At 44.8% G+C, this 24,370-nt stretch overlaps 2 protein-coding genes across 4 annotated transcripts in view; one reads left to right on the top strand and one right to left on the bottom strand.

The window, feature by feature from the left end:
• Positions 1 to 19,113, top strand: part of Pfkp (phosphofructokinase, platelet) — a 62,571-nt gene extending 43,458 nt beyond the window's left edge. The window contains exons 15-22 of one of the 2 annotated variants that reach the window (XM_021180122.2): positions 963 to 1,050; positions 1,775 to 1,927; positions 11,491 to 11,655; positions 13,030 to 13,091; positions 13,556 to 13,667; positions 15,524 to 15,623; positions 17,739 to 17,841; positions 18,695 to 19,113. In XM_021180122.2, coding sequence (XP_021035781.1) covers positions 963 to 1,050; positions 1,775 to 1,927; positions 11,491 to 11,655; positions 13,030 to 13,091; positions 13,556 to 13,667; positions 15,524 to 15,623; positions 17,739 to 17,841; positions 18,695 to 18,827 — 916 coding nt within the window. In that variant the 3' untranslated portion in view covers positions 18,828 to 19,113. Of the gene's footprint in view, positions 1 to 962; positions 1,051 to 1,774; positions 1,928 to 6,914; positions 7,068 to 11,490; positions 11,656 to 13,029; positions 13,092 to 13,555; positions 13,668 to 15,523; positions 15,624 to 17,738; positions 17,842 to 18,694 lie in introns of both variants that reach the window. The other variant, XM_021180123.2, reaches the window with a different exon arrangement.
• A 1,068-nt stretch (positions 19,114 to 20,181) lies between these two features.
• Positions 20,182 to 24,370, bottom strand: part of Pitrm1 (pitrilysin metallopeptidase 1) — a 32,841-nt gene continuing 28,652 nt past the window's right edge. For both annotated transcript variants that reach the window (XM_021180213.2, XM_029468169.1), the window contains exons 24-27: positions 22,751 to 22,876; positions 21,650 to 21,795; positions 20,707 to 20,809; positions 20,182 to 20,577 (exon numbers count right to left, since the gene is read on the bottom strand). In XM_021180213.2, coding sequence (XP_021035872.1) covers positions 20,484 to 20,577; positions 20,707 to 20,809; positions 21,650 to 21,795; positions 22,751 to 22,876 — 469 coding nt within the window. In that variant the 3' untranslated portion in view covers positions 20,182 to 20,483. The remainder of the gene's footprint in view (positions 20,578 to 20,706; positions 20,810 to 21,649; positions 21,796 to 22,750; positions 22,877 to 24,370) is intronic.

The raw sequence follows: 24,370 nt of genomic DNA, 5'->3' as shown, positions 1-24,370 counted from the left end.
GATGGGGATTCCCCAGGGTGGCTTCCCCAGGCTTCTAGATTGCTTCTCTGTGCCATGGTGTTGGTGCTCTGGATGGCAAAGCCTCTGTAGACGGGTGATTATGCAGACAGACTCCCTAGGCCTCTGCAGAGAGTCAGCCCAGCTGCAGGCCCAGGTATGCTTTATTTATGGAAGGCAACCTGGGCATTGCTCTGAGCAGTGTGGAATGTGTGTGTGTGTGTGTGTGTATTACATATAGGTTCTATATACTTAATATTGTATTATTTAATATATATTACTTATACACACATAAATATATTAAATACATTGTAAAACATATACATACACACATATACACATGTGCATATATCCAAAGGCATGTAATTTGGAAAATGGAAATTTCTAAGAGTAAATGACTACACTTAATAACTGTAAGCTAGTAAGTATTTTCTTTTTCTTGTGAGCCAGTACAATTCTTTTTGGCCTTTTTGAGAAAGATCATTCTGTAGCTCGCTGCTCTGGAATTCACTATGATCCTTGTAGCCCAGGCTGGTCTTCAACTCAGTGGATGTTGGAATTTCCGGTGTCCACGGCCACATCATTCTTCTGGATGGCTTTGTTCTGTTTGTCTCCCTGCTCATTTTAATCTATTACAGTGCTATGGATTGAACTTAGAGCAACCATTGAGCTAGGTTCCCTGTCCCCCTACTTTTGAAAAATGCTCTTTTGGGACATCATACCTTGCCAGTCCTTCCTTAAGCAATCATTTCCCAGGACTCTACTGTCCTGGTGCTGTCAGCCATGGAGGCACAAAAAAGTAGCTCCACTGCCAACAGCACCTTTCATGCTACAGAATTGAGATATGGGTGGAAGGTGGGAGAAGAGCCCCCAGTGGTGGGAAGAATGAATTCCAAGAAGTTTGGCAGCTTGTGGGTATACTCTCACCTCTTGGTCTGTCTCTCTGTCTGTCTGTCCGTCTTCAGGACCCTACCTGGAAAGTACTTGGAGAAGATCGCAGAACAGATGCATTCCCATAGCATCAATGCCCTTCTGATCATTGGAGGATTTGAGGTACGTTAGTGTGTGTCTGTCTCCCTGCTTGTTGCTTCTGGAGGTGTGATTGGTAGCCCTATGTTTGCATCACATATACCCTATTTTAATGTCTATTCCTCAGGAACTGGGGTTTTAATACACAAACCCATTGTCCTGAAATACAGAATAGCAGGGTATCAAGATGTAGCACAAGACTAGCTCAATTCTGATAAATTAACCCAGTACATTGTCTATTCTGCTGAAACTCCATTTGATGTTTTCTCATTTGTTATCAGTCTGTAGATAAAATCCAATATTTGCCATTTGAGATATACTGCTGATTTTGAAAGGAAGGAGGTTATATGGTTAATGTTTCTCTTCGGACTTTTTTTCTTTTTAAACGTCATATGTTGGATTTATATAGTCCTTAATTACATCCTATTCGATGGGGACGAAAGTCATAGAAATTGTAGAGAATTTACCAAAAGAAAGATAAGAACTTCACAAAACCAGACTCAAAATTATGAGAGAGTTAATCTTAGTCCTGTATGCTAATACCTCTTCTCCCCTTGATGCCCAGAAAGCTGCTCGTCCTTGTCTCTGCTCGTAACAATTCTGTGTTGGTTCTTCTAGTGGTACCCGCTCTCCTCACCGTGTACCCTGTGCACTGTGTACTCCCCGTGCTTGCTCGCTCCTGGCCACATGCTGTTCACGCCCCTCTCTCCCTCCCCTAGCCTTGCAATCACACAGACTTATCTGACAGGCCTACCTAGGACTCCTAGAGCTGGCAGCTGCCCGGGAGAAACATGAGGCGTTCTGTGTCCCCATGATTATGGTTCCTGCTACTGTCTCCAACAATGTGCCGGGTTCCGATTTCAGCATCGGGGCAGACACAGCTCTGAACACTATCACAGACGTAAGTGTGGGTGTGCCAGCAAAGCAGGTGCCACTGACGCTAACCCAAGGCCGGGATCCTTTTATCTACCAGTGTACTAGAAATAGCCTTTTACCAATTGGATACCTAAATATTTTTATTTCAAGAAAGTACATTTTAAAAGTTCATTTTGGATTCTGAAGATGCTTAATTTAATTGCCCCCACCACAGTTTTTCTCATGGGTTCTTCTGTGTTGCTGCTCACATGACTTGACTCCATTACCAAGACCTGTGGAGTGACAGCCCATCCTAGCTCAAGCAGTGCTGGACCATGGTGTTTTCTGATCAGATCCTCAACTAATTGCAGGGTTTTTAAGTTTTGGCTGGATGTAATTTTCCTTTAGCCTATTGCCTCTTATTGCACTTAAATCCTGTGTCCAACATCGTCTACTTGATGTTGACTATAGATATTAAACTGAGTATTTAATAATGTTAGTCCGTGAACCAACTATGGGCACTTCACTAGGTTTTTGGCTATGGTTGTTACCATTATTTTTCCTTTTTATAAATTGGTAATCTTAAATTGTGTCAAAAATATTGATGCTTGCTTATTATTTTTCTTTTTCCAAAAAAAAGTAGTAACAAGATATGCACATACATTTTAGTGTTACATTTGTAAATTATACTTGTTAATTCTTATGGAGTTTAAGATTACTAAGTCAGAATTCTAAAGTTTTTCAGTAACCCTTGAGTAATTTTCCCTGGAAGACATAATTCTTATACATAATTTTGTTAGGATTTTGTTTTGTCTTAAGCTCCTGACACCAAACTCATTTCTAGTACGGTAAATAAAAGCCCCCATGCTTTTACAAAAAAGCTCACAGTGGTAAGTAACGCTTAGCGCTGATTTCTTGCTTTTCTGAATGGCAGAACTATTCTTCCCTCGGCTTACTGAAGCCTAAGTGCCTGGTGTCTGCTTTGTCTATTCCCAATCACTAACGTCTCCCGGCTGTTGCATGTGCTATTGGACGACTGCCATTATTGCTTCTGCTGTCATGGTTGATGGATTCGGGCTCTTGGTGGATCTTTCGCCCTTTGTCAATGGAAAGAAGGGTGTCTGTCACAAAATGGATTGGGATCCAGGGCCTTGTGCATCCCAGATGCTGAGTTACAGTCTACAGTTTACATGGAGGAATTTATAGGGGAAGCAAAGTGTCTTTTTCACAAGCTCTTTGACATCTAAGCAGACACCTCCCTACAGGTGTATCTGAGCAGTAGTTTGTGGACAGCATGTGTCAAAGAGTAGCTATCAATGTGGCCTAGTCAAACAAACAAACAAACAAAACAACCATAAACTCATTTAAAATAGTATGAGACTTATATTTGCAAGTCAGTTTTGAAACTGTGTTCTGTGGCTTTGAACGTGACCTTTGTAAATGATGACAGCATCCCATCAAAACACTGAGTGGTTGGACATGCCTGCCTATTGTCACTTGCAGTTTAGTGGGGACCTCTGCAGATACCAGCCAAGGTGGGTCATTTATCTCCTTGTGGATATTCAGTGTTCACTGTCAGACATGAAGAGAAGATTCCTTCCTTTCATTTTATAATGTCCCCATAATTATCATTTATGATTTTTAGCTGCAATACTAGTAATTATTTTGTCCCAGATATGAATATATGATATATACATATTGCTGAAAAATTGAAGCTCAAAAAAGAGAAGAGGGGAAAGGTTATCTACTCCCTCTTCCTATTACTCCCTTTAGAGGGATTTTGTGCTATTTTTTCTTTTTTGTTTAATCTCTTTTCCTTATTATTTGCATTTCTCAAAGCCAATGGTAATATGACAGAATGAAAGCTGAATGGTAGGTAGGTAGCCGTTCCTGAGGGCTTCAGGCTCACTCATGCAGGGTAAGTTGGTGTGCACTTTGTTTTTGTTGTTTTGTTGTTGGGTTTTGGGTTTGGTTTTGTTTTGTTTTGTTTTGTCTTGTTTTGTTTTGTTTTGTTTTGGCTGCTCTTTGTTTCTGATGTACCAGGGACCTGGGTCTTCACGGTTTTGTGATCTCAAGGTGGGTGGCTGAAGCCAGGCCAGCTGAGATAACCTTGGTGAAGGTTGCCACTGCTCTGGAGCTGATAGCTGTGTGGGGATGAGAATACAGTTCAGAGGCCCCTGGCGCATCCCCAAGGGTAAAACGACTAGAGCATGAAAAGGCATGAAGGAAAAGCGTTAATTTTAATAGTGGGAAGTTGACCTAAATTCACTAGGCTGGCCACAGAGTGCAAGAAGGCTGTCACTGTGTCTAGGAAAAGAGCACTTGAGGAGACTCTACCCAAAGGACCCATTGCCTTCTGCTGCTGTATCTAGGAAGGCCCTGGCAGAGAGCTGATAGCTCCACTTACCCTTACTATGTCACTTGAAACAGGTATCCAATAAGTCACTTGTATCTTCACTCATATATGGTTCTAAAGGATAATAGCCTCTTACCAGGCCCTGGATAACACTGAAGCTTACAATCCATGGCTGTCTCCCAGAACCAACCGTTCCCTTAGGTTTGTCGGGCCAGGCAGTTCTCAGCTTTTCCTGCTTATGCGTCTAGTGGATAGCTGTGATGATGAAGGACATTTTGCGTTCTCAGAGGTAGGAGAGAGGAGTCCCTCAAGTATTATGAGTAGATATCAGGAATGCTGTTCACTGCCTTACAGTGTTGGGGACAGTCCCTACCGCAGAGATGACGCTGTCTCAGAATATCTACTGTCTTGAGGTGAGAAAGCCCGAGCTTCTCCAGTCTGATCAAACACCACTGCCCTTGAGTGTTGACCATTGCCTTTACAAATCCTTTCCCCTTCACCAGCAACGAAACTCAGGTATAAGCGTGTTCCTTGACTGCATCTCAGTAGCTGCAAGGGTAATGGATGAGTTCTCTGGACTGCATGTCAAAATAGGTATGTCAGAAATCTGGTGTTGGAATATTGAGTGAGGCTTTTCAACGGGACTTGGTTTTATTCCTTACCATCAGCATTGAGCTTTGTCCCAGTCAAAAAACACAACTAAGGCATGCTAACTGGGAGCTGCCACTGAATGCCAGGACTGGTGACATGACTACAGTTCTGAGGGTGTCCCAAATTGTGAACACTAGGAAATTGAACATAGGTCCTGATAACTTTGAACCATCCCTTGTTGCAGCATGTGCAGTCAAAATGTCTAAGGTGGCTTTATTGGTGTTTTCAAAGTTGCTGATGCCCCCTGTAGGATCTAGAAGCAAGGCTTTCTGGATGGCTTCTTCAGGGTTTGCTACTTCTCCTGGGCATGGTTTCCCTCCTGGAGCTTCTCTTTTAGTTGCTTAGAGAGGGAAGAAACCTCTTGCAACAATATCGCCATCACCAACAATGTCCGAATGACGTTAAGGCACTAACCCCCTCTATTCCCTACCTGCCCTCCTCCTACACCCCTGGCCCCCATACCCTCCCAGCCCACAGGAAAGGCTCTGATCTGTCAGGCATGTTGCCTACTTGCCTATGACTTCCAGTGGAAGGCCTCTCAAAGACACAACTTCTTTCTGTACAATTTATTCCTAATGGATACCTAGCAAAAATGGTCCTCAAAAAATAGAAATATTTTTCCTGGAAAGTTCTGAGGAGCCCAGTGCATTGACCAGTGGGTGCACTCAGAGGGTTTTCACATTGGGCACCATTTTGAATGCAATCAATTGTAACAACCATAACCTTAGCACAAAACGGCCCAAGGACATGGAGGGCAGCCATAAGACTCAGGGCCAACTGTGGGTGGAGGTGAAGGTGGAGGTCTGGTTGTGTTGGAAAGGGAAGAAACCCTGTCACTGGCCAGTGTTGGCTACCCTGTCTGACCTATTGATTGACCATACCAAGGACTAACATATCCCAGGTCCATGACCCACTGTCCAGAATCCTTGGAGCACACAGGTTTTAAATCTCAGGATGATTCGGTTGTAGGAAGATGGTCTAGAACATACAACATTTATCACAGCTGCCTTGTGGGGAGGCAGTGTCCGTGCTGTATTTGAACAATAATCCTGCAGCAACCTGATGATTATATTATTTTAAGAAAGATAAATAAGATTCATGGGTCAGACTTTCCATCTGCAATGGTCTAAAAAATACCCTATGTACAGTGTTGGGAGCTGCCTGGATTTAGGAACTGTGGGTGAGTAGACCTGTATGCTACCACTAACCCAGCTTTAATATCTGAGGCAGGTACTGGAAACTTCTGCATACTAACTAGTAGCCTTCTTTACAGTAGAGTCAGACATTTTTAATTATTGCTTCAAAGCAGTGCCTGAGATTCCAAATGATTTCTCTTGCTTCGTGTAAGCACTGCCAAAGGTCTAGAAAGAATGCTTCTTCCAGGAGGGAGACAGATATTTCTAATGGGGAGCAGAGGGGCACAGTGATGATGGTGTGGGTCTTGGGGTGGACCTGCAGGTAATGTAAAATGCATGTCTCTTTTCCTGTCAGACTTTGGCGGTGGTGCAGTGAACCAGCTGCATTGGTGATCTCAGTCATTTGATGTTCTCCTTGAGCCCCGTGCTCCTCCCCATTCTCCACTCCACCTAAAGAAGTGTTGGGATGGGCTTTGTGCCGAAAGGCCCCCAACCTCACTTTATTTCCCCACCTCCTCTTTAATGCTGAGAAAGGAGCAGCAGTTCCATCTAATGACTAACCCACGATGCACCTCTGTCTCCTCGGCCTGCTGCCTGCTTTGCTGTCTGCTTTGCCCCACCTTAACTTGCCACTTGTGTCTTCTTCCTGTGGGACAAGAAGGACAGGGTTAAGGGATGCACCCAGTGGCCTGTGAATAGTTGAAGCATGCCCTTAGCCTGCTCAGATGCCAATCCTGGCCTCTCATGGGCTCTGCTGGCCCATGTGGACCAACTTCCCGCTGGTTACTTGGTTCCCTCCCTGTCACATCCCTGGAGTTACTGCCCACGCTCAGTAACTTGGTAAGTGATGTACCTGCACTTTGCTAACTGCTATGGCCCTGCTGCTTCAGGGTTATCATGGTGCCATCATGCTATCTGAGGCTCGAAACAACCATGAGGAGTTTTGTATACCAATATGTATTTTGCCTGCCACTATTAGCAACGATATCCCTGGCACAGACATCAGTATCGGTTCTGATACTGGCCTGAATGTGATTGTCGAGGTAAGAGACCTTCTGCTTCAATTTTTACTTTGCTTTGCCTGAACGGGATTTTTTTCTCCTCCATTTAGCCCTCCTGACAGCTCAAATTCCCAACTTGTAGTCTTTAACCTTCACCTGTCCAACCGTAACTAGAAATTGAAAAAGATACCCTTTCATGGTTTTCAGAGGGAATAAGCCAGAACTCTTCTTTACCACTTGGCCATACCTTGTCTGTTTTAACTCAACATGAAATGCTCTATGTGGGCCTCTCTGTAGTGTTTCTGTACCATCTGAGCAGGAGAGCTGTGGACATCACATCTCTTAAGGTCAGCTGCTTCTGTCCAAAGTCCCATTGTTAGAGTTGTGATGTTGGGGGAAGGTTACAGAACAAGTGTCAGGAGTGAGCACAAAGGATTGCATCTGGTTACCCTGTAAGTATAAGTATCCCCAGAGTAAGCATGGTCAATATAAATACTCAAACTAAGGAGCCCAAGGCTTACACAGACTTCCCGATGAGATGAGAGGCATTCCAGGAGACAAAGTCACTCTCTTAGAAGAAGGTGACTTCACCTGCTGCAGGTGCTCCATGTGGTACTGGTGTCTACATTTGTAACACAGGTAATGAACTGAATGTACTAGGTGCTTCTGAGGCAGGAGGCTGTCTGCTAGCTTCCAGAGTCCCTTGTGCAGTTAGCAGTTATACAACAGTAGAATGGACGGTGGTCAAGCATGTAGGTTGGCATCTTACCATGCTCAGGTCCTTCCACCCTGACCCAAAGGCAACAAGCTGATCTCTTACTTGAGATGTTCACATCTGAGCTGGTGCATAACCCTGTATGTCGTGACCCCAAGGGGGTGTCACATATCAGATACCCTGTATATCAAATATTTACATTACCATTTATAACACTAGCAAAATTACAGTTATAAAGTAGTAAGGAAACAGTTTTATGTTGGAACTCCATCTGAGCATCACGGAGTTAGGAATGTTGAGAACTACTGCTTTAGACTTTACAGTGAGTTTTAAACATTAGAGCGAGTCCTTATAGCCCAAGTTCTCTCTACTAAGTTAAATTAGTTGGCAGGAAAAGTGGGAAGATGCCCATTTGGACCAAGCATCTGAATCTTCCATTAAGATCTTGGCATGGGACTATTAAATAGATTGCAATACTCTAGGTATGTCCCTTGTAACCTGTCTGTTGGTGGAGCTCATAAGCAATGTGAAAGCTCCCATGATGCCTACTTATCTTCCTTGGAGTTTAATTACTTTGCATGTTAAATAGAATCATAAAGAAGCCTGTAGACTGAACCCTAGTCACTGAATGACTTAGGGCCAAGAGAGTCCTGAGCTTTCCCCTCTAACAACTTTGTTGACAGGTGATATCATAGGTAGAAGTCCTAGATGGACCAACATGCTTCAGCCTTCTGGCTTAGACACTGACAGGGAAGTGAGGATCAGTCAGTTCTCTGTGCCAGTACCTAGTATGGCAAGATTCTCTCTGCCTATACTGCCCAGCCCCTTCCTTCCCTTTCTGGCTTCCCACCTGAGTTCTTCAGTAAGTACTCTGAAAGAATACCAGTTATGGGATCAGGGGCAAACAGGGAAGGAAACCTCTTATCTTGTTAATAAGACATGATTGCCCCCACACTAATTAATATAACCCTCAAAGGAATATCTCGTTCTGTGACAGACTCTGCCTTACTGCCTCATGTTTCAAGTATGTTACTGAAAAGATAAGTGTGTGTAGCGGACTGACCATGATGTTGGAACTGCAGCGTGACATTCTTCCTCCAGCAGCACTCCTCACAGAGGCTTTCCCCAGAGAAAAACTGCTCTATGCCCTTGGGCAGTGAGGAACTTGCCTATGAGCCAGTTGTTGTAGCATAAGAGGCAGGAGCCCCAAATGGTTTCCCCTCTTGGCCAGAAGTCAGGGAAGCTCCTCTGTGTGTAACCAGCACATGTCAGATGGCCTTGATATACTGGCTCTTTCATTGTCAGTGCTGCCTTTAGTAATTGAGTGAGACAAGGCAAGGATGGCTTACTATTTTTAGAAGGAACTGATTGAAATCTTCAGGTGCAGTAACGAGAGAGCACTGAGGAGGGATGTCCATAGCAGAGGCAGATCATTCCAAACCCCTTTGTTGTTTTTTTTTTTTTTTCCAGCCAGGGGTAAGCAGGTTTAGTCTAATCGGTTTGTTTATGTCTGTCTCATTAACAACCTGTTTGGATCAGAGCTTAGAGATCCGTATTCACAGTCCTGGGGGACAAAGGGCTCTTTCTTTGTCATCTTCTTGACTCATTAAGTGACTGCAACATAGTGTTCTGGATTAGTGGGCATTTGGGAAAGATTAAAGTAGGACATTAACCTGTGTGGCTTTGTTCCCCTCAGGGGACTGGGTACCTAGCTCAGCAGAGCCTTCTGTTCTGATCTGCAGTCTTCTTTTACTTGTAGGAGGGCTCTGTAACAAAGACCACACGGTGACCCTTTCAGCGCTTGAGTATCACAGAGAGAGAGATATTCAGTACAACATGAACCCCCTCTTCCTTTGTTACATCTCTGTTTCTAGAGAACCCAGGGCTTCCCACCCAGCAAAGCACATACAGGGGGATTCACTAGACAAATTACAGATTGGAATATTTTTCTTAAAACCCATGTTTGTTCATAAGCATGATGATCTGTTAAGTATAACTCAGAGTGATCATATGAAAATCTCCAAATGGCTCTTTTGACTTTAGTGTAGACCCACTTTGCACATTCCCTAAAGATCTGTGACTGTTGCAGTCCAAGTACCCCTTCACCCTCTTGACGTCTTTCTCCTCTTCCCTCCTGACTGTTAATGGGCACTTTCTTTTCTTTTCAGTGTTAAGCATCTCCTGTGTTGGAGGCACAACTGGCTGGGACAGGTTCTGTCATACCTATCCTCCATTAGCCCAGGGCTCCTGTCCTCCAGGGACTTCAATCTGGAGAGGAAATATACAAATCTAATAAGACACTTTTTAGGAAAACATACTGGGATGAAGGGAGGACACAGAGGGACTGTCACTCCTGGAGGTCACATAGTGTCTTCCTGAGGAAATGACTTTCTAAGTGGGTCACAGGTTGCAGATAAGAGAACAGGAAAGAGCCTGAGTGAGTTTCTTACAATTGTAATAAATGGCTGTATACTTGCTGTTAACCTAATAGCCATTTGCTCATAGTAGTGAGGGGCAGAAGTCAGGGAACTGAAGTCAAGGTGTGAGCTCTCAGGGAGAGGCTGTCACTATATCTTCTGCTTTTGCAACCTGTGACCCTGGCATTCCATGAACCTCTGTTGCATCCTCTTAGATGGCACAAACCCTCTCGCTCCTTTGTGTAGTAGCTTTGTGTAGTTATTGTGCCCTGGCTTCTTTTGCCTCCTTTACAGTGACACTATGACAACCAAGACCCTCTTAGATGATCCAGACAAACCCCACCTCAAGATGTATAAGAGGAGTTCCAGGGAGTGTGTATGGAATACCTTTAGGGGCCTCTATGTTTACTTCTTCACTGTGCCTGGAGACTGCTGTCTGAAGGTCCAGAGAGGCTCAAGAGAGCAGCGTCTCTGAGCTAAGACAGCACCTGGACCTGGGAGCTGGACAGGGTGCTGGGGATTGGCAGGGCTATGCATCCCATAGAAAAGCCTTGAGGCGTACTTACAAGAGAGTGCTGAGGGGTTTGAAGAATCCATGGACACCATCAGGTTTGGATTGTATGTGTGGATCTCCATTTCCTTGGAACAGAACGCATGCTGAGAATGAGGTAGAAGGCTACCACTGATTTCTGAGGAAATGATTGGCACTTGCATTGCTGCCATGGGTGTGAGGCCCTGAGTGGTTTTCAGCTATCCTCCGTCTTGAACCTGGGTCCTTTTGTAGAATGGTTGGCAGTGGGTTTCAATATGAGAGTGCCTGGAAGATGTCTCTGGGTGCCTTTGTCCAAGAAGCTGTTCTCTTTGGACATAGGTACCCTTTATGAAAGACCCAAGGCTATACCCAAGACAAACAAAACATCCAACATCACAAAGAGCTTTTCACAGTAAAACATCAGAAAAGTAAAAAGAGAAAATAGGTAGTTGGATAATCAACATTCCCAGAGAAATATTAATTCACATCAGCTAAAAAGAAATACTTCCAGCAAAGATATAGTCAAACAGTTCAGGAAGTGAGCTGACTTGAGTGACTAGTCTCCAGGGTAATGGCCTAGCCAGGGCTCCACCTCGGATGATCACAGAGATACTGACAGCCTGCACCTGAGCAGTTTTGCCATTGAGCCTCTCTGTAGCCAATGCTTGCTTCTGCACACACGCTTGGGTTTGGTGGAGGGACATGCTGCAGCTTGTGGGGAGAACAGGCCCTGGGCCGGTGCACATGTGGCACTAGCCAAGGTCCTGGATTCAAATGACGACTCTCTATGTCTGTAACTAGACGTGCGACCGAATTAAACAGTCGGCCAGTGGGACCAAGCGCCGGGTGTTCATCATTGAGACCATGGGTGGATACTGTGGCTACCTGGCCAACATGGGGGGCCTTGCAGCAGGAGCTGATGCTGCCTACATCTTTGAAGAGCCATTTGGTATTGGAGATTTGCAGGTATGTCAATGGTCGCATGCCATGCATGCTTGGCCCCCAGAGCACTTCCTTCAGCAGTGCTGCGTAAAGAGCCTTCTTTACCAGATCCCCATTGGGGTTTTTGAAGGCTGGAGATTGGTGTTGCAAAATATTGCAAGCTTCTCATTTTTCATTTGCCATCTTCAAATCCGGATGCTTGTACTTAAGTCTTAGGAACTCTTTGGCTAGGTGACCATGTATGTTGGTTAATCCATTTATTTTTATTTTGTACATGTGGATATTTTGTGAGTATGTGTGTATGTTCACACCCTCGGGGCCAGAAGAGGGTGACAGGTGCCCTCGAACTGGAGTTAAGGATGGTGGTGAACCATCCTATGGGTGCTGAGAAAAGAGGCTAGGTCTTCTTCAAGACCAGCAAAGTGCTCTTAGGGGGCTTCACACACACGCACATGCACACACTTACAGTCTCTCTTTCTCTTTCTCTCACACACAGTCTCTCTCTCTCATACACAAATACACACACTCACAGGACACACTCTGTTTCTCTGTGTGTATGTATTTGTAAATCATTCATTATTTTGAGAAACAAGAAACGCTTTCCCAGTATTTGGCATAAGTCACTTAAAGAGACTTATGTAATGGGACCTGGTGTTTAAACAGCATCCCTTCGGCCTTCTGACATATTGCCATTCTCCTACTTTTGTTTCCCGTTGTTATAGTAAAATATCCAGGCCAAAGCAACTTAAGGGAGAAAGGGCTTATTTCACCGATAGTTCCAGGTCATGGTCTGTATAGATGTCAGCATAGCTGGAACTTGAAGCTGCACGCCTCATGTAGTCAAGAACAGAAGGAGAACACATGCATGTGTTTTCAGCTCAGCTTAGTATCTCCTGCTTATAGTTCAGAATCCCCTTCCTGGGGAATAGTGCCATTGACAATGAGTGCCTCTTCCCACCATGATTAACACAATCAAGATAATTCCCCATACACATGCCCACAGAGCCAGCCTAATCTAGATAGCGCAGAGACTCTCTTAGGTGTTTACGGTTGTACCAGGTTGACAATGAACACTAACCATCACAGTCATGAACATTAAAAAAAATGTGTGGGTTAGGCAAATGTATAGAGTAAGTATTTTAGTTGGAGGCGGGTCAGTATTCATTTCCTAATAAACATACCCAGTAGCATAGCCACACCTCTTACACATTCTGTGCTTATCTGATTTGCTAATGATACTGCCATGTTTTTCATCCACTGCATTCTTCTGTACTGTGATACCTCCCAAAACATTTACAAGCAGCTGATTGTGCTTGTACATGGTGCTACATTCTAGCATACATGGTCTTATTGTAGGAGACAAATAAGTGAACTGTCTGATCAAACAATCTTTTCTAGTCCAACGTCATGCATTTGACAGAGAAAATGAAGACCAGCATCCAGAGGGGCCTCGTACTCAGGTAATGGAGAGGGTTTCTGGTCTTCCGTTTTAGGTGTAGGGTCTTGGACAGAAGTTGTCATGGGATTCAAACCCCAGTGGGATTTTTCCTTTGCCACTGGTTCTGTGAATGCTAAAGGAGCACAGGTCTCTTTAGAAACCTGAGTTGTTAAAAAAAAAAAAATCAGGTCTTCATTGAAACAAAGGACAACCTTTTACATTTTATTCTTGCTCTATAGCCTATTGGTTATTATTTTCTAGACACTTGCCCCTCATTTCCTTGAGCCCCCCTCCCAAACAGCCTTTATGAGGAAAGGGAAATGTACAGAGTCAGGGTAGGGGCAGAGATGAAGGGGACTGACATGGCAAATGACTGGGTGCCTTGAGCCTTGAGCCAGCCTGGCTGGCTGGAGCAGTTCTCCAGAAAGCCCACACTCAACCCCTCCACAGCCCGGAGTAAACTTGCCATCTTCACATCCGTTTCAGAAACGAAAGCTGCAGTGTAAATTACACCACTGACTTCATCTACCAGCTCTACTCAGAGGAGGGCAAAGGAGTGTTTGACTGCAGGAAAAACGTGCTGGGCCATATGCAACAGGTAGGCCAAGGTCTTCTGTGATCTCTGAGCCCCAGGCATCCCCCTCAGAGTGGTGCCATTCTGTGGGACATGAGCACGGATGAATTCGAAAGCTCTTGTAAGTATGCGGAGTTTTCAGACGTGTGGAACGCCATCCCTTTTAGAATTCTGTGTAATCTGTGACATCCGGGTTTATGGGCAGTACTTAGATGCTTTTCTCTTGCCTGTGACCAAACAGCTGACAAAAAGCAATATAACGGAGGAAGGATTTATGTTGGCCAACAGTTTAAGGGGATAGCGCCAGCAGTGGCAGGAAAGGCATCGGGGCAGGAGTGGGAGGCAGATGGTTGCTTTGAATCCACAGTCTGGAGGTAGAGGGCAATCATGAGGTGGGGCTGGGCTAAGAGACTACGAATGAGCTTCCATGGTGACGGTGACCTGCTTGCTCCAGGTCATCTACCTCAAGCTCCACCCTAAGTTGGGAACTAAGTATTTTAAGACATGAGTCTATGGAGGAGACAGTCCACCCTCAAACCACAGCAGTACTTTTAGGGGAAAACCTACCAGCTTTCATAGAGCCCAGAAAGAACACTGGTCATTGGAAACACTCCCATAACAATATCAGCTTGTAATAAGATTTCAGGTGGAGTTTTGGACCAGTGCAGTAGTATTAATTTGACACTTTCAACAAATCGAGATTATCTGGAAAGATAGAACTGCTTCTCTACCTCCAGAATACGGGCCTTTCTTTTGTCTTCATTGTTTTTCTTTATCCTCCCCTTTCTGTGAAGTGAGCATGCCCAGGTCACAGGGCTGGAGATCAGCTTGGGAGTCAGTGGTCTTGTTGCGTATTTGTTGGCCTTTATGCAATGTAGGGAACTTTTTAATCTTCATCCACTTGTGTGTCTCTGTATGTGTGCATGTGTGTGTTGCTCATGTTTACATATGCCCTTTTAAAATGTGTGTGTGTGTGTGTACATATGGAGGCCCAGAATTGACATGTGGAATCACCCATACTTGCGCAAGCTCAGAGCTCACTGATAACTGCTATTTTGCTAGTTAGTAAAGATGCCAACTTCCAGAAACTTTTAAACTAGGAGCCACTAACTTCTTTCCGAAGGGTTCATGAATTCCTGAAGTTAATGTGAGTTATGTATATGATATGTATATGAGAATATGTATATTCTCATTTTTGTGAGTCCACAGATTTTTATCAGTAAAAGAAGTTGTGATTCATCCCTGGCCTCGGAAATGGGCTGGGAAAATGGCTCAGTAGGTATACAGCCCTTACTCTACAAGAAATAGGCTGGAAAAATGGCTCAGTAGGTATACAGCCCGTACTCTGCAAGAAATAGGGCCAGGATTTGAATCTCCAGCACCAACATAGTAAGCCAGGCATGGCTGCCCATGCCTCTAACACCATTACTGGGGTGAGACAGATCTGGAAAACTAGCTGGGCTGGCAGCCTGGGCTAAACAGGGAGCTTCTAGTTGTGAGAGACCCTGTCTGAAGCCAGTTGTTGGAAAGCCATAATACCTGATGTGGTGCTCTGCCCTCCACACGGGTAGGAGAGCACATCTACACACACACATACACATACACACACACACACACTTGTCTGTACCACACACAGAGACACAAATAGAGACAGCAATACAAAGAACAACAGCTTACTTGTTTAGTTGGGAACACCACAAGGCTATGTAGCAGGCTGAGGTCAGGCTCCAGGATTTACAGACCTGTTTCCCTCCTGTCCTAGATACCAAAACCACAGCAGGTTTACACAGCACATGCATGCTGTTAAGTTTTGGTATTTTTCATTGGTAATCAGAGAATTTGCTGTGTGACTTACATTTCATGTAACTTGCCGACCACAGGGGGGAGCGCCTTCTCCATTCGATAGAAACTTTGGAACCAAAATTTCTGCCAAAGCAATGGAGTGGATCTCGGCCAAACTGAAGGGGTCGCAGGGCACAGGTATGAGGGGACAGGGGCAATGGGAAATGTGCCTCAGTGCCTCACTGAGAACACTGTTATAACAGCTATGGTCTTTCTCCTTCCTTAAATCTGCCATTGCGATGGCTGGGATACCGCACTCTCTGCTCGACTGTGAATACTGACTACCACCTATGATTTCCAGAGGTTATAATTAAACATAATTCATAAGACTATTTTATTTCTACTGCTGGCGATGGGTGACGAGTTGTTTGGTAGCATTCTTGTTAGCTAGGAGATTGCCTGGCACACACTGTCTGCCATTAGCAAGACTGTAAAATGGAGCATTTCTTTCCTGTGGTGCCATGAAACACATTCAAGGTCCTTACCTTTAGGCTAACACTTGTCCATTGGTTGGATCATAGGCAGGTTACACAGGGGTAGGGGATCCGCACACTGATGGGGAGGAGCTGTGCCCTACCTTCCTTCTTCAAATCCTACATATTGTCCCTTTTTCAATTTCTTCTCTCCTCCAGAAGTAACCTTAGGATTTGATGACAGTCATCCCCTTGATTTCTCCTAGAATATCATGAGCAAATCAATACCTCCTCAGACATAGGGTTTAGCCCAGCTTTCTCGGTTGTATGAAGGAAAGGCCGTGGCACACTTCTGAAGTCGTGTGAGGTCTTGTTCACACCATGACGAGGAGTGTGATAACCAATTAACCCTCATGTGTTTCCAAGTTTGCTGACTCAACACATGCTGTAGGGTCTGGGTCTCCCCCACCCAATACCCACCACAGATGGATGCTCAGCAGAGGCACTGAGCCAGTCTTGGCGGTCCTGTGCTCACTCTTAGGCATGCTGTTTTCCTTTATGTCCACCTGGCCCATGGCTGACCACCCAGACCTCTCAGATGGTGCAGTTCTTTAGGGGCAGGCCATCTGTTTCAGTGATGGCAAACATCTGCCAGCTGTTTCCCGACTGGTATTGTTTTTTGTCAGACAGTGGGTCAAGGTTGAAATTGAAGCGGGGGACTTCCTTCAGTCTAACATGGGAGTTTAGCTTTCAGGATGCTGGGTAGACCCTTCCTGTGCAAGCACCTGTCAAAACCTCCAGTTTCCTTTGTGGAAAGATGTTGCCTTCTAAATGAACCCATTCATGCTTAATGAAACTACACGCTTGTCTCCCCCCACCCCTACCCCGTGATCACTTCCATAAGTTATGATTTCTAGAATAGTTTAAATTCATTTACATTTTCAAAAACTTTGCATGAAGCTTTTCATCCTGTTCCCTCCTGAGGCCTGCATTTCTAAATCACACTGCCTCTTCCCATTGGTTACTTGGGCCAGGCTTTTTGGCACCCTCTCCCTATGTCAGGCTTCTTTCTCAGTCATACTGGGTGTGATTCCCTCAGGATCGACCTATACGATGTCCACTATGAGGCTTATAAAAGTGGCATCCTACAGAACAGACATAAATAGTTCGAACTGACCTGTAGTATTTTCAGAGTCCTAACTCTGGCTTTTTTTTTTCCCTCTTGATAATTTGTCTACATCACTTGATGCTGTTGTATTCTTTTGTTCTGCCTAGATTTCCTTTCCCAGTTTGTCCTTGAGCTTTAAATATTAAAGTGAACTCTTTCTGCAACTTAAATCACATTTTCTCATTGCACCATTTAGTGAAATACTTGAGGAACATCTTCTGCTTTCCCGGAACCTCTCCCCCAGTGGCCATTATCCTGTAGGCATACTGTGTGGTGGTAGGGAAAGGGTTCCTCCTGGAGTGTGGGACAGAGGGTAGGCTCCTGCAGAGTCCAGGCCTCTTTGTATCCCACCCTGGAGGAGCCTTGAGGGTACCTGAGATACAGCTCTAAGGAAAGAGTGCTGTCAGTCTAGGAAAGGCCCTAGTCACAGTTAAAGATCTGAGCAATAGATGGGACAGTGGTTTCTCAGGCATAATCCACATCCTGACTGGGCTTTGCAGAGCCAGGACACCTCAGGACTCTGAGGAGCTACATTTCTTCCCCCAGTGCATGGATTTGTTTTCTGATGGCTTCTCTCCCTTCACTGTCCTGGTCCACCCACACTTTTATCTGCTTATTCAATATGCGCAATAGTTCTTAGATTTCTTTCTTTTCTTTTTTTTACTTTCACAGGGAAAAAATTTGTTAGCGATGATTCCATTTGTGTCCTGGGAATTTGCAAGAGAGATCTCCTGTTTCAGCCAGTGGCAGAGCTGAAGAAAGACACCGACTTTGAGTAAGTCAATGCCATGTTATTTATCTGAATCTCCTCACTAGGAAGGATGAGAAATAGGAGCTGAGGACAGATCACCAGTACTAGCCTAAGTACTCTAAGGAGCTCACTATTAGGTAAACAGATGAGCTTTTCTGAAGCTAGTTAAATACACACAACACACGAGAGAGAGAGAGAGAGAGAGAGAGAGAGAGAGAGAGAGAGACAGACAGACAGACAGACAGACAGACAGACAGACAGACAGACAGAGACAGAGAGAACACATCTAGGACAGATTTAAAAAAAAAACAAAACCAGAAGTAATGGTTTCATCTGACCTATGGAAATTGCTCTATGAACCGGAGTATGGTGGAACAGGCCTACAATCACAGCATCATTTAGAAGTGTCTTAAATTCAAGGTCAGACTGGACAACATTGTGAGTCCTTGTTTCAAAACACAAAACATACAAAGGCCTCAGAATAAGCTTGATGGTAGAGCACTTATGTAGTTTGGGGTAGTATTATTGGGCCCTAGTTTAATCTCTAGTGATATACATACATACACACAGGCATACATACACAGGCACACACATAGAGACACTCATACACATACACACATAATACACTGAATATGGTGGTCCATACCTGTCATCCCAGCAGTTGCTTGACCAGCTGAAAGCTTACTGGTTTAAGGCCACCCTGGGCTACTTGGTCTTGAAATGAACAACAGTTGTCTTATCCCATATTTATTTAGGTGACTGCACCAAAGCCCATTTTTCTGGCGAGCCTATTCAAACAGTGCCCAGCAGTATGTAGCAGTCAGAAGTCATCTTCCAGCAGATATAATATTTGACAGCTGACTTGTCTTCCTGACAGGCACAGGATCCCCAAGGTGCAGTGGTGGCTGAAACTGCGGCCCATCATGAAGATCTTGGCCAAGTATGAGGCGAGCTATGACATGTCCGATACAGGCAAGCTGGAGCCCTTGCAGCACCATGGAGATCTATGAGCCATCTCATCAAGTCTGCCATCACCTGACCTGTAATGTTCTCCAGGGACCATCCTTTTTTGTAACATAGTTATTTATCAGCACTTTATGGAAGCAAGCATTGTTGACGGAGTCAGCAGTAATAATCCGAGAGCACCACTTGCCATAACCATTGATGCAGCAGACCCTAAGACGTGAAACCCAGCCTCACGCTATTGATCAAGTGTCAGTTTTCTACTGTATGAGATACTGTCTTGTGCTTTACTATGTGTACGTCTTGTGGGATTAAACATTTGGATTAAACTCCCATGGTACTTGGTTTATTGTTTTAAGTAGGAGTCTTAAACAAGATGATTTTTTTCCATGCCACCAAAGGTTTCCTTCCTCAGCAGTCTAGTGGAGATTAGCAAAGTCTCCACAGATACTCCAGGGACACCAGGGACATGTAGATAGGGGCCCCACCTCCTACTTCACTACTGTAAGCAAGCTAGGCTTATGATCGTTTCCAATCAGATCGCATACAAATGTTAAAAGGACAACTATGAATTAGTGATTCTCAATTCCCCCTTAGTCGTACACCACAGCTGCCAAGGCTTAAAAGGAGAAGCTGGTACCGGCCTCTTCTTCAAAAGCAGCCAGGGTGCTGGGTTTTCACCCTCTGGAAGATTTTAACTCACTGTTTAGGGTTAATGATTGGGTCCTTGGCAAAAGCCCATCCACTGCACCCTACTCCGCCCCAGACTGATGAGCCGTCTGCAGCAAAGCACCCCTGCCTCTTGTAAGTAGTCTGTGTGCTCCCACTTCTGCCTGAAGGCGTCCTCTAGATATCCACACAGCAGAAACGAGGAAATGTTTACAGAGAAAAGGGATGCCTAAAGGTCAGTTGAGCTTGAGGATAAACAAAAGAAACAGACACTCAGTTTCCTCCCTGTCTCAGTAAAGACAGAGGACAAAAGCCTGGGGTAACATCAACATAACAAGCACTCATGGATGCTCACTGGGCAGCTCTGCTAAACTCTGCATTTACACTCTCCTTCAGGCCTGTGGTGTGACCACACACACACACACACACACTACACTCCTTGTATTTATTCTAAATGATCTATTTGTTCTTAGTTTTTATGTGTATGAATGTTTTGCCTACATGCATGTCTGTGCACCAAATGCATGCAGTGGCCATAGAGTCCTGAAGAGGACATCAGATCCCTGGAACCTGCAGTTACAGATGGTTGTGAGCTGCTGCTAGTTGGAAGCTAACAACCCAAACCTGGTCTCTTGCAAGAGCAGCAAGTGCTTGTTTGATGCTAAGCCATTTTTCTTAAATGAAACATTATTGTCGTAAATTATTGTTTGAAAACAATGAGTAACGCTCAGACAGGTTGGAGTTGGCTTTTATATTTAAAATCCATGTTCTAGCCTTGGTACTGTTTCAGAAGTTTAATGTGCTCACTGTTGTCATTTAATGCATGATTAATGATTTCCTCATGGTCACAGAATTTCCTTTTTTTTTTTTTTCTAGTCAATAAACACCTTTGGTTGGTTTTTATATGGCTAACTATGATTTCCCGAACAAAGAAACTAGTAACTCTCGTGATCATCTGCATTAAATTTAGCTCAGAGGCTCAGCTGTTAAGAGCCTCTGGTTTCTTACACATACTCAAAGATAGGTGACACTCATTATTTTATGATCCATGATGGGTCTTTGGCAATTTTTGAGTTCTCTGGTCCGAGGATAGCCAGGCCGTGTGTGCTCTTGCCGATGCCAAGGTATCTGCAAAGGAGATGGCACATTGGATTGTTTTCTATGTGAAGCATTTTTAGTGGTCAACAGGAACCCTTTGCCTTCCTGAGTTTACCCTTCCCCCAGCCTGACGCAGGAAGCCAGGGCACACATACTCACTTATGGCTCACAGAGGTCAGTTTGTCGTGGTTGACAGCAAAGAGCTGTTCTCGGTATGCCTGCTTCATCTCATCGGAGAGGCCATACAAGAAGTGGTCCATTCCTAAAAGTTAAACCACAGGTATGGCTGGGGAGACAGGTTGCATAGGAGGAGCCTCTGTGCTCAAAGGAGAGCGGGGACACTCGGGTCACTTTAGGGTATGCTCTTCAACCAGAAGGTCTGCGTGGGCAAGGGAGTTCAAACTTGACATCCAGCTCTGCAAAATGGGCCTAAACCCATTCTAGCTCCCTTTTCAGAGTATGGATGAAGACTTATAGATCACATGTGAAGGTGACAATACCACAAACTAAAGCAGCATTGACTAATGATGTGGTCAGGCTTGTGCTGTGTCAAAATGTCTTCCTTTACTCAAACTAGCTATTAGATCCCCTTGACGCTAGTGTTACAAGTGGGTGTTAGCTGCCAGATTCAGGTGCTGAGATCCAAGCTCAGATTTGCAAGAGCAATAGCCACTCTGAAGTGATGAGCCATCTCTCCAGCTCCACCCACCTTGGTTTTTGAGACAAGGTCTCCCTCACTGGCCTGGAGGTCAACCAAGTCGGGTCATCTGACTAACTACTGATCCCAAGGTTCTGCCTGTTCTCAACTTCCTAGGGTTGGGATAAAAATCCTACCACTGTGTCTAGCTTTTTACATGGACTCAACCAAGGTTGGAATTTTTGCTTAACAAGAATTTTAATAATGGAGTCAAAAGAAGCTGCAAGGTCAATGTTCGGGCCTTTGGGTGTAGATATCATGTTACATAAGACAGATAGATGGGAGAAACTGGACAACACAGTGGCTCCCATGTTTCATTCGTTTGAGCACAGAGACCGGTAAGTCAGAACACTATGGAATTCTGGCTGAGGAAACCACGCAGCCGAGTGCCAGCACTCAAGATACCTTTCTCGGATGGAGCAACGGGAGAATCCACAGCAGAGAAGACAGACAGCTTGGCTTCATCAATGTCCTGCTGTGTGAACTTTCCAGATTTAGCCCAGTCTACAGCTTTCCCAAAAGACTGTAGTGTTTCTATGGAATTGGGATCCCTGGGAAACCCAAAAGAGCCAATACTGAAGCATTATATCATAGGGGGAAACAACCTACGGCAATCATGTACATTTAACAGTTCTTTTTTTTTTCCCTCTGATAGTCTACACTCTACATAGCCCACTGACAGAACACTCTCTCTGGAGCATTTAACTCTGACTCAGGAAACCGCACAACACACTCTCCTGTATTTAATACTGCAGCTTACCTGCTGACCTCATTGCTAGACTATAAAGGAAGTCCCGTGAACGGAGGGGTGTCAGGAATTCGAGGACATTATAGAAGAGCCATGGAGAAGATACACAGTAAACTAGCCCTTCCTTCCCTAAGACAGACCCAGAATAGTCTAGAAGGTAGCTGGAAGTAGGGAAGGGGGTCTTTGGAGCACTTTCTTGTGTTTAAGACGACAAAGCTCCTCCCAGCATCTTAGGCTCCTCCTCAAGGGGTGTGTCAATGGGACCCTCCCATGTTTAAAGTGCAGTTCTATGATACAGTCAGGATGAGGAGAAGGATATCAGAGGCAGGTCATGCTTTTGGCACATGGTTTACAAGAATTCAATGGTGGCTCAGAAACGTAGCCATTTCTGGAAAATGGAAACAGCCTCACTCCTATGAAACCCAACAGAAGTGTATCTCAATTCCGATTCTGCCCCCACCACAGAAGTTAGTTCAGAAACCATTCTGATGGCATTCCACCAAAGCACACTGAATATGAAGTTAGAATTTTGTCTAATGTAGACAATACAGCAACCCAACTGTGTCTGTTCCTTGCAGCAGGATATTTAAGACACAGCTGGCTATGGTGAATTGCTCTACATGAGGAACCAAATAAAGAGCAGATATAACCTTTGCTGTGCTACCATTCACAGAGCATGATGACATTCTGAGAGAACAGAGCCAGTGGCTGGAATGTGGGGGCACTCATACGGGAGACATGATGACTCAGAAACTCACCTGTAAGAGTAAAGCGTGAAAATCCCACTGTGGGTGAGTTTAGCACCGCCACCATAAGCACCCCCCTTCTCTCGAATTTCTGTATGCAAGAATTTAGCTGTCATTAAACGGGCAAGGATCTTAAGGCTGAAATGAAGGGAACAAAAGACAAGTTAGAGAGAGAATGGCTCCCAGGAAGCCGACTATAAAAACCAAAGCCTAGAGAAGGGGCGCAGAGCTGGAAAAGCAGCTAAAGTCCAGCTAAGGTGTAAGGTTGTGTACAGCCAGCGCTCTGACTTCCTTTCCATCACACAGGGACTTTGTAAGATCCTGAGGTGGCAGAGCACGGAGTCCAACTGCTCCTCAGAGGAACCTGGAATGGTTCCTTGTTTCCAGATCTTGCTCTCAGAGATTCACCCATCTAGTTGGCTGCTGCCTCAGGGCTTCAGTACAGTCTGTCCTCCTTGTGGGTCTGTCCCTCCACAGAACCTGGGGTACACGGTCCATGTGCCTCTATCTGCCGCTTTCAAAATGCTGCTGCTGTTCTCACAAGATGCACACCACCCCATCCAGAATGGCTAATAGACTGTCAACTTGACGGGCACATCTGGGAAGGAGTTTCTAGACCTGAATGTGGGCAGTGCCATCCCATGAGATGAGGTCCCAGACTGTATGTATACAACAGGGAGTGTGAGCTGAGCACTAGCAGTAATTGCTGTCCACTCCCTGCCTGTAGACACACTATGTGTGGTTTCATGATCCTGCCATGGCTTCCTCATTCTGATAGACTGTAGCAGCCTACTGTGAACCAGAATAAACCCTCCCTTCTGCAGTTGTTTCTGTTGGGTGTCTTATCACAGCAGGGACAAAGGTGTGTGTGTGTGTGTGTGTGTGTGTGTGTGTGTTTGGGTGCGCACATGTGTGCTAACACACGCATCCATGTGTGTGTGTGTCAAATGCAAGCATGTGGGTTCATTCTACATTTATCAATCCGTTTTAAGATTTATTTACACGATTGTTAAATACAGATGACGAAGAGTAAGTGATTTCTTTGAAGGACATTTGCATTTAGGGGCATAAGTATCTATGGTGGTGTACACAGGACTGCTGAGGGATATAAATAATTCACAAAAATAACTGTGCACAGGGGTTGGAGAGATGGCTCAGAGATTAGGAGGAGTACTGGCTACTCCTCCATAGGTCTAGAGGTTCTGAGTTCAATTCCCAGCCAACCACTGTTGTTTTATAACCTGCTATAATGAGATCTGGTGCCCTCTTCTGGCATGCAGATGTACCTGCAGGCAGAACACTGAATACATAATAAAATAAATCCTTTAGAAAAACAACTGCACACAATACTGGGCATCTTATTCATAAAGGTGCCATTTATAGACTACTGGTGGGCTGTGCTTTATTCTGCACATGAGCGCTGGCTGAGTGGTATGGTCAGAGCATGCAGATGACAGACTGGTACAATGTAACACAGTGTCCATGTGCAAAGCTGGTGAGGAAACTTCCTGTGTACAAAGCATCTCCTGTGCCCTCTATAGCACTCACACGCAGACCTGTGTGTGTGTGTGCCTGTGCCCTCTATAGCACTCACACGCAGACCTGTGTGTGTGTGTGTGTGTGTGTGTGTGT

This window comes from Mus caroli, chromosome 13 (assembly GCF_900094665.2).
Source record: "Mus caroli chromosome 13, CAROLI_EIJ_v1.1, whole genome shotgun sequence".
NCBI lineage: Eukaryota > Metazoa > Chordata > Mammalia > Rodentia > Muridae > Mus > Mus caroli.
The sequence above is the reverse complement of the archived record's forward strand: the minus strand, read 5'-3'. Positions and strand labels throughout refer to the sequence as shown.